This window comes from Chaetodon trifascialis, chromosome 2 (genome assembly GCF_039877785.1).
Source record: "Chaetodon trifascialis isolate fChaTrf1 chromosome 2, fChaTrf1.hap1, whole genome shotgun sequence".
NCBI classification, from domain to species: Eukaryota; Metazoa; Chordata; class Actinopteri; order Chaetodontiformes; family Chaetodontidae; genus Chaetodon; species Chaetodon trifascialis.
Window position 1 is genome coordinate 1,604,326 of NC_092057.1, and position 9,866 is coordinate 1,614,191.

The window sequence follows — 9,866 nt, forward strand, 5'->3', positions numbered from 1 at the left end:
TTCGTTATGAAGCACTTCACTCTCTAACTTACTCACAGGCTTAATACGCTCCAAAGCTGAGGAAAAATCATCAACCATCAGCTAGAAAGACCATCCTGTGGTCACCAGCTGAGGTCACAGTGAATCTGACCTCTGACTTCAATTAAGAGTATAAAAACTAAATACTTTCTGGAATCCATGCACAGTGTTTTTGGCAGAATCCTGAGAATTAGTTTGAAATAAAATGATGGACAGTGAATTATGCTGCAGGAGTGGCTCACGCTGACAACAGCTGCTGCTCTCAGGAGTAACCCCCCAACGGACACTGACAAGATTTTGGATGAATTATCACTTTAGGAACAAATAACTTAGGTCATTCCTCTACGACTGGTGTGTTTTTGTGCACCCCAGCAGTCAAAGGAGGGTCACCGAGCTGAGAGGACTCGATTCTCATAATGTAAGCAAACACGACTTCAAATGTAGAAAAAAGCAAAGCGTGTTTCTGAAAAATTTCTGTATTCCATCATCATGGATTTTAAAATAACAAGGCTATTGTGCATAATTTTTTAACATTAAATATTAGTATTTGGCATGCAGGATACAAAGGCACTCAAATTGTACAGATGGGCTACTAGAGAAGAGTCAACATAAAAACGTGGGTACAAAACATGATTACAAGAAAGACGACACAGAAAGCTTCCGAGTAATTCTTGGCAATCCACACCGGCTGTGCAGCACATATTTTCAGACAGTAATCTTCTCTGCTGTAGGTTGGAGGAATGGAAGGAAGTAGATAAGGAAAGAAGCGCAATTCACTGTAATATCTTCAGACACAGTTTACAACAAACGATGCATCGACGGATCAGCTGTTAGATGTCAAGCCTGGTCTCTTGCTTCGGTCTACCGAGCTGCCTGGTTGGCCCGATCCGTCGTCCAGCGTGTGTGCGCTGATGCTGCCGCAGACCCTGGCGGTAAATGAAGCTCTTGCCGCACTGTCCGCACTCATAGGGTCTCTCTCCGGTGTGAAGCCTGTGGTGCACCTTCAGCTCCTCGGCTCTGGAGTAGCCTTTCCCACAGACGCTACAAATGAAAGGCCTATCTTTAATGTGGGTCTGGTAATGTGCTGTTAGGTACGAGTTTATCCGAAACGTCTTCCCACAGATGGTGCACGCGAACGGTCTCTCCCCAGAGTGCTGCATCTCGTGCAGCTTGAGAGAGGAAGCTGTGTGGAAACCTCTGCCGCACTGGGAGCAGAGGAAAGGTTTCTCCCCAGTATGGATGCGCTGGTGAATTTGAATGTAGCTCTCGTTGATGAACCTCTTGCCACAGTCAGGACATGAGTAAGGTTTCTCCTTGATGTGGGTTTTCATATGTTCCTCCAGCTTTTCCTTTTCATCGAACTGAATGCCGCAGCGGCGGCAGAAGAAGAGCTGTGATGTGCTGTGCTCCGCTGTGTCCGATTCACCGCCTGTTTCTGAGTGCGTAGTGATGTGGTGTGCCTGTAGAGCTGACTGACTATCACACTTTTTCCCACATTCCAGGCAATGGAGGGATGATCTGATCCTGGACTCCCCCGGCAGAGACTTCAAGTATTCAGAGAGTTCTGATGGTATGGGGTTCACCTCATCGTCAAAATCCACAGCGCCCTTACGCCCTTCACAGAGGAGAGACGAGAGAATAACAACCTCTGCACTCAAACTGATTACACACACACACACACACACACACACACACACACACACTGTAATTCTCAATAATGTATAATCCAGTCTCACCTAAGTGAACTTTGTAGTGCGTTTTCAGGTTCCCCTTCTGGTTGAACCCGCGGCCACAGATGGAGCAGCAGTAAGGTTTCTCTCCCGTGTGGATCAGCTCGTGCCTCTCCAGCTTGTAGGCGTGAGGGAACTCCTTGCCACACACCGAGCAGTGGTACTCTATCTTCTCTTTGGGCTTCTTCAGGAGCTCAGGAGGGATTTCTATCGGAACTCGAACCATCTTTCTACCAGGACGCTTCTTCCCTAATTGGGGAAAGAGAAGGTGAAACTAGCCTTTGTTTGTTTGTTGCTGTAACTCTTGTCAACTTGCTCTTTCCTCACTGAAGTAGATCAGAAGTATTGCTTTCCTTCTCGGGTGCTAATGATGAGTGTAAAGCACTCACAAACTTAAAGTCACTCTCTGCTAAGCATGATGCAGATCGACCTGATCGGAGTCACAACAACAAACTGCTGCCAATGCTACTCTTCCTGCTGACAGATGAGACAGGTTGGACTGGAACTGCTGCTGCTGACCTTAGATTACTATCAAAGATGGTGATTCTGTAATGTGTCTTTGTGTTAATGAGTAGTTTATAACATTGGACCAAGTCCATCACAGGTGTGGATTAAAAATCACAGTTCCTCATAGTTGCTGTCGACAGCACATCTCCTGCTCTAAATGACTGCACCGGGTTCATTTAACTGTATTCAGCCATAGCAGCAGTACTTTTACTGTGTCCTGCATTACCAGTTAACACACTGGTGGAACTGAGCCAACCATGAGATAAAAAGGTATTCGCTGCAGCTGCACTACTGAGCTGGTTATTCACTCCTGTGGACCAGTTTATTTGCTCTTACCAGCAGAAACACCCGTGTTTTCTCCTTCTCCTTCAGCTGATGGTTTGGTATCTTTCCTCCTTCTGTAAGTTCGCTTTGCTTGTAAAAGAAAAAATGTGTTTTGCTTTAGTCTAAAACATGAAACTGTTGTTAGACTGTCAGGTGAAAATGGGTTGGGAGTCCAAAAGCTATTCAAAATTGGATTCATGATGTTTAAAAACCAGTTGGAAATGACATTTGGACTCAAAGAAGTGGATGAAACTCTTCCATATAAACCATTTCTGTCTGAAATCCATAGATGCTCTTTCACCTCTCCACCACACAACAGTAAAAACTGAAAGCCCTTAATGTCCACACCTTTATACAGACCCAAACCAAAACAATACCCAGCCGTACTTGTGAACCCGTTTTCTTCTCGTCTTACCAGCAACACGACGCACAGTTTTAGAGTTCACTTCTTCTGACTGCACTGTCGCAGGTAAACTCCTCTTTCTTCGGGTACGCCTCGATACTGTGACATTAAAAAGTAAGACCTATTACTGCAAAACTACACGTGCAAAACTTATCATTTCAGACGCATGAACAGCGCCACAAAAATCAAGAGGAACACTCACTTCCAGGCTCTGCCTCCAGGTCTTCAGCGGACAACACCGGAGCTTCTGGAGTCTTTCTTCTGCCTCTTCTTTTTACTTTGAGACAAAGACAAACAGCAGAAAGTTCAGAGAAACGCAGTTACAACACTGACGCTGAATTCTGAATCCCTAACACGTACGGCGTCTCTGCATCACCTCACTCACCAGGACTTGCAGGGACGTCCTTCTCCGTGTCCGAGACATCCACCGACACCACAGTTATTTCTGGAACCTTCTTCCTTCTTCTCTGTCTCTTTCCTGGTGACATTGCGTGCAGAAAGATCACCTGAGAACTGAGCTGCAGCGGTTATCTACGACCTGCACAGTTTCATGTTTCTTTTGACTTGTGTTTACCACGATACAAGGACGAGACAGCTGCCATCTTTCCTACTCTCTCTTTTTCCTCCCCTTCTTCCCTTTCTTCATCTTCCCCCACTGACACAACTTCCATGAGGAGCGTTGGGCTACTGCTGTCTCTCTGGTTTTGGCCTTGCAGCTGAGACTCGGACAGGATGACAACCTGTGATCATAATCATTGAAAACCATCAGGAACACACCCCCCAAAGCTTCCCCAGGTGACAGAGCTTAGAGCCTGCAGAGTGTTTTATAGCAGAAGTTAAATGATATAATCCAAACTATTCTGAAGCAGTACAGTGTCTTCTCGTTATGTGTGAGGGGTGGCAGGCAGCACGGGATAGCCTGGTGCTGTGCTTGTAACTGCAGGGACTGGCATCTGTTTACATTAGTAATCTGGCCTGTTCATCTACTCTGCAGTGAGCCTGAAGACGCTCTCCTCTGGGGACTAACCTTTGGTTCACTATTAGCGAAATTTAGGCAGATGTTACACTGTAGTATTCCAGTAATTATGGAGTGTAAAGTCAGTATCTCAAAGACTTCTACAGCTGTTATGTACGAACATGTCATCCTACACGACGCGCTAATTTTAGCAGATAGGGGGACATCAGTCAAAAATACAGTATACTTTAGGGACAAACATGACAAGTGGATCATACAATAAAAACATTTCCAGGACAACTCGTTGTTTTAAAAGACATTTTCATTCATTCCCACTTTGTCAAACTGGAAAAACTGCATTGAGAAATTCAGGTTTTGCAGGGTTCCTATTGGCTCAACTCCACTGTCACTCTGGAGGCTGTAAATTTGGTGCTGTTGAATAGTATCATATGCAATGTTACTATATGCTATATGTGATCAGAGGTTTCAAGAGACCTGCAGGGGACAGCCTTTGTTTATGCTGTTGAATGTCAAAAATGGATAAACTATGTCTGAAGACAAATTACCTTGGTGGGCGGAGGACTTTCTGTGCAGTCAGAGCCTCGGTCAAGACCGTCTCCTGGAAAAATCAAGAGAGTTGACTCAGTCTGAGAGATACCGGACATGACGACTGATATGCAGCATCTTCAACAGTATCTTTAAACTGCAGCTTACGGCCTCACATAAACATCTGCATGAAAAATAATGCTGTGTGCTGTGACCACGTATTACACTGTGAACTTGAGCAAAAGAACTGAGGCTGTGTACAACAGAGTTTGCATAAGTCTCAAAGGTCTTGTTTTGGAAATCCTTAAATATCCTCGGCTGCCAATTCCAAGAAACTGTCTTATATTTTTAACTGCTGCTTAAAATATTCTTCACCAAATAAACTCACATGGGAAACTGAAACAAGAGAAGTCGCTTGAGTAAATAAATGTTTGCAGCAGTCGTGGCCGTGCAGTAAGCGTGCTGTTAGGAATCACTTACTGGCATCCCATTCAACCACTTCGCCATCGGAGTTGATTAAACCACCTATTTCTTCATCTTGTTCCTCCTCTTGCTCCTCCTCCTCCCCTGCCTGCAGCCTCACAGTCAGATGGAGCGTTTGGTCCTCTAAGTTTGCAGACGCCATCTTCAGTCCACGTGACATCAGGGGTTTATGTTCAGGAGAATCCTAAATACAGACGGCAGGGTGAAAAGCAGTTTAGCAGCGAGTCAGTGGTGCTATAAGAGGGCCGCTTCGCTGTCTGACCACATGAAACCCCTACTGTATGACTAGATAAACAATTCAGAAAAAGGACATTTTTCTCTACCAACTACTAACGTTTGCACGTCGTTATATGATGAATTGAAACAAGTGTTTTACATACTGTCTGACAAGGTGCTGATCTTTTGGCCTCTGTCGGCAAAGATGTGCTTTGTTTTGCGTCACGGCTCTGCTGCTGAGCGTGACACTCGTCCACTGCATGTGGTCTCTGATGGGATTTCGTGTTTCTTTTGTGACTGGCGGACGTCTCGCGGACTGCGTTATTGCACTGATGCACCGTCACATTTTCCGGCGCTTTTCCACATATACAGGAAATCTTGTGTTTCTCTGTCGAGTCCATGAGCATGCGTCTCTGCCCGCAGAAGGTCGGGCCGCCAGACTCCTCTGAGCATTTCTCCTCTGAATGTGCTCTCTCGTGTCTCTCTACTCCGTATGAGATGGAGCTCTCCCTCCCGCATGCTTTGAGGAGGGGAGGACACGAGTGTGTGGAAGCGTCTTCTTTTTGTCCCTCTGAGCTGAAGCTCTCATCTGTTTAACATCACGAGGCAAAACAAAAACATGAAAGGTTACAATCGAGTCACTGTGTGTGTGTCATCTAGTAAGGGTTTGATATTTAAGATTTTCCACTCACGATTTTCACTCACAGTCCAGCCTTCCTCTTCCTCTTTGATGATTACTTGAATCTCTGGTGTCTCACAGTTATAGTCAGGGCTTGCTTTCTTTGAATCATGATGTGGTGAATTCTGGTCGTCATAGTTTTCATTTAAACTCAGGGACAACGGATCTTGGAGTTCAGGATCCTAAAGATAAAGAGAAATAAAGACGGAGGCGTTCATGCTCAGTAACCGACGCCTGCGAGGTAACGATGCCACGTTCATGACAGCAGATCAAGACAGATGCCTCATTGTTACAACTCGTGTGTGTTCATATATTGTTCCAAGAATGTGCTAGTCGTTAAATCTTACTGCCTAAAGCACACCTGGTAGACAGGTGCGTAGAAGATGAGATAATGTAAGAGACGGTAGCGAACTCTTTTTGCTCGTGATCATTTTCATATTATAATACATTTTTATTTTGACTAACTTGTTAATAGTGTGATGATTTAAATTGGTTTGTATGTTGTTATAACAAGAAATCTAACTGTTGATTGATTTTTCACTGTTTTCTGACATTTTACAGAACAAACAATGAATCAATAAAGCAAATAATTAGACAATTGATCAATAATGAATCACTGGTTGTAGCTCTATGTTTCATTTGTATGCTCTAAGTTTCACCCACGATGACAAACTTGACTTTCTTAGTCCTTTAAAACTGTCATTACAGTTTTTGTTTTCCTTTAATTATAGGTAGTAGTGGTAGTACTAATAGTAGAAAAACTGGATTTTCCAAGTTCAGTAAAAGCAGCTGGCACCTGCAACACCATCCAGTCGAGAGGAGTTACTACATACCTGTCTATCACCTGTACCCAAGTCTGTTTGTACATATACAGTTTACTTCATCTGTTCTACTTTCATCTATGCACACTGAACCCAGCAACACACCTCGGTGTACAATACACAATACTGTCGGCTTGTACTAATACACAGTGTATTATTGCGGTAATATCTTATATCATGTATATTCAGTGATGTTACACATTAGAGGTCTAGTTCAGTTTCTATTTTCGTTCTATTTAATGTGTATCGTTAAAGGCTTATAGTGTTTAAAATGTCGTTTTCTTATCTACTTCTTGTGTCTCATCTATCTAACGGACAGAAAGTCAACATTTGCTGTGATCACAGTTAGCAAATGTACAGTGATCAAGCACAACGCCAAAAAAATCCATGAAGATAAAAGTTTTAGTGCACCCGTTTAATGGATTATGCAAGCGACTGAGCTCTTAAAATAACTCTGAGCATCAATAACAAATGCATGAAAGCAATAACGTTACAGCAGGCTCCTGGATTAAATAAACCTGTGTTTTGTTAGGTTAGCGACCATTAAACTTTAAACCACAAGCTGTGTGTCTAATATTTCCTTCAAGAGGCCCGACTGCTTCCCGAGAGTCAGAAGCAGTCAATAATAAGTTCTGCACGTTACTGAAAGCATCGTTAGTTAGTTTCACTAAAACGTCGCTAGCTAAAAAGCTAGCAACCAATCTATTCTGAAAATAATTGTTTGAAATGTTGTTAAATACAGGAGCGAAAGGCGGTCAGTATCCAGACCGATGTCACCCAGGTTGACCCACGCCTAACAAGGTACTTCTTATTTATCTAGGTACCAGGTTAACGAACTGTAACGTTATCTGCTAGCAAACGTTAGTTACATATAACAGTTAAGCTAAATCCAAAATCCCAGCAAACGACAGCCTACTGCACAATGACACCCGGAGAGCAGCTAGCGTTAAGTTGTCTACGTTACCTCAAACATAATGCGCCGGTTTTGAAGGATGTCATAAGAAAACCAGGGTGAACAGCAAATGAAGCTAAGTGGCGTTATTCTGGATGAGGGCAGCTGTCATGAACTAACGCTACTGTGTTTGCTAGCTTAACTGTGTTGCGCCACCGCTTCTTCTTCTTCTTCTTTTGCAGCGGTTAACGTCCCTAATGGCAGGTCACAGGCTGGAAGGCGCATACCGCCACCTACTGGACACTGCGGAAAACGTCATATAAATGCTATTTGTCATTTTACCTCCTCACGGTCAACGATCCATCCATCCATTATCTATACCGCCTATCCCTTTCGGGGTTGCGGGGGGCTGGAGCCTATCCCAGTTACACGGTCAACGATGGAGACATCAATTTGGATATAACGAGCGTCTTAAACCTTGGACAACGACATTTTTTGGGTTGTGAACCCACAAGGTGAAGTCAACATTTGAGCCATCATCACAGGTTATGACTGTGATGAACCAAAGAGTGATTTTTCTTTCTCAATTGCAATGGTCTGACCTTATTTCAGCTATGTTTCTTGTAGGGTTCACAAATTCAGATAGAAATTTCAAGCAGACATACCCAGTATCCACAGCCAATATCAAAATTGCTCAAATTCAGCAATTGCAACATTGCAAGCAAAGTAAATGAGTGTAAAAAGGAAAAAAAACCTTTGGTCAAACTGGCAAATTCAGACACTAGGCACATTTTTATACATTTAAGATTTGTAATACAGATCTGAACATCTGGGATATCGAGGGTAAGGAGTCTAGCCTTGAAATTTCAGACCACATGTAAAGAAAATGGTTATTGTTTGCTTTCATGGATGCACTACTTTTCAAACTGAACTGGAAATGAGTTAATCCATTGTCCAATGACGTTATTCTTTTATCCCACTCTTGTATATATACTTGTTTTGAATTTGCATTGCACTTGTTCTAATACTTTATACACTTTATTGATGCTGCTGTATATTGGAATTTCCCCTCATGGGATTAATAAAGGAATATTGAATTGAATATTGAATTGAATATATAATCATACATTTTGCAGGCTGATGCAGATTTTCCATAATTTGTCTCAACAAAACTTTCATGGATTTCTGCTTCATTAAACACTCCACCCTGAAAAGAGATCACAGAGGGTGTGTATCTATATGTAACAGGGTAATTTATGCAGCAGGCGTGTGTAAAGGAGCTAGATGCACATTTGTAATATTAAGTATTATAATTACACAAAATTTGTTTATTGTTATTACCTGACACACTTGGGCCTCTGGAGTCAATTTGTGGAACGTTCACAACTCAGTTTCTGTACCCCTACGTTCATCTTTGGGGGTACCCCTCCTATAAAAGGGGTGTCTCCCGCCTTACCTGCTGCTGTTGTACTATATGGGAGAGGTAAGCCTCATTGCTCTCGCTGTATCGTCGGTATTTTAGTACTGTTAAACTACGTTTATAAGTTCATTTTTCAGCCTAAACTTGTTGTACAATATTTTAATATATTCCTGTGTCACTGAATTTGTGTAGGGGCTCGAGTTGTATGAAAATAATTGACGGAGGATTTTGTTTTTTACCTCTCGCTGTCAGATGCCAAAAATAAACGGGGATCGCCTCCAAAGATATACACGGTTTGGGCCTCTTCATCACAACTTCCATCACAACACAACGCAGACAACACTAGAGCCCACCGGTTACATATAATAAAATAAAATAGAATTAAATAGAAACACCCCCTGGTCCCTACACAGTTTGTGCACACCACAGTTTGTTATTAAATGTATTTATGCACGCATGTGCTGTATGTTACTATAAGGTCTTAACCTTTAGGATGTGTGTACTGCGTGCAGAAACATACGTAGCTCACTAGAAATACTATATGGTCTCCCCCATCCAGGCAGAGCCGACGTGTCAGTTAATAGGTTACTGTTTTATTAGTGCCGTGGTCAGGAATCCCTCATACTCCAGGCCGGAATCTGAGCTCCAGTGACAGACTCACATCTGAACTTTGAACTGAAGCAGCTTTAAAAAGCCACATGGCTGAAATCAGACGTGCCTCACAAGCGTTACAACATCATCGAGGACGACGAAGGACGGGCTCTTTCTCCGTCCTCATCCTCTTCCACGCCGGCAGCAGGTAAACAGATTTTGGGAAAGGTGAGCGTGACACCGGTGACGACTGTTTTCAGGCACCCGCGTGGCGTGCGCGT

At 43.1% G+C, this 9,866-nt stretch overlaps 1 protein-coding gene across 2 annotated transcripts; it reads right to left on the reverse strand.

The window, feature by feature from the left end:
- Positions 1 to 427: 427 nt before the first annotated feature.
- LOC139340670 (zinc finger protein 37 homolog) lies at positions 428 to 7,812 on the reverse strand. 2 transcript variants are annotated; one of them, XM_070976584.1, is made up of 12 exons: positions 7,647 to 7,812; positions 5,875 to 6,043; positions 5,347 to 5,771; positions 4,964 to 5,150; positions 4,504 to 4,556; positions 3,557 to 3,722; positions 3,368 to 3,460; positions 3,185 to 3,259; positions 2,995 to 3,081; positions 2,592 to 2,669; positions 1,755 to 1,997; positions 428 to 1,633 (listed from the first exon to the last, which is right to left on the reverse strand). In XM_070976584.1, exons 1-12 carry the CDS (start codon positions 7,653 to 7,655, stop codon positions 849 to 851), a joined length of 2,370 nt encoding a protein of 789 aa, XP_070832685.1. In that variant the 5' UTR covers positions 7,656 to 7,812; the 3' UTR covers positions 428 to 848. The 2 variants fall into 2 exon arrangements, with proteins under 2 accessions (XP_070832685.1, XP_070832693.1); XM_070976592.1 differs by having other exon boundaries at positions 5,888 to 6,043; positions 7,647 to 7,793.
- Between the last annotated feature and the right edge of the window lie 2,054 nt (positions 7,813 to 9,866).

Bases quoted from the DNA above. Each gene is read 5' to 3' on its own strand.
- LOC139340670 (XM_070976584.1), bottom strand. The intron at 5,772-5,874 runs GTGAGTGGAAAA...GATGTTAAACAG, and splicing joins CTGGACTGTGAGTGAAAATC to ATGAGAGCTTCAGCTCAGAG. The intron at 1,634-1,754 runs GTGAGACTGGAT...TCCTCTGTGAAG, and splicing joins GCACTACAAAGTTCACTTAG to GGCGTAAGGGCGCTGTGGAT.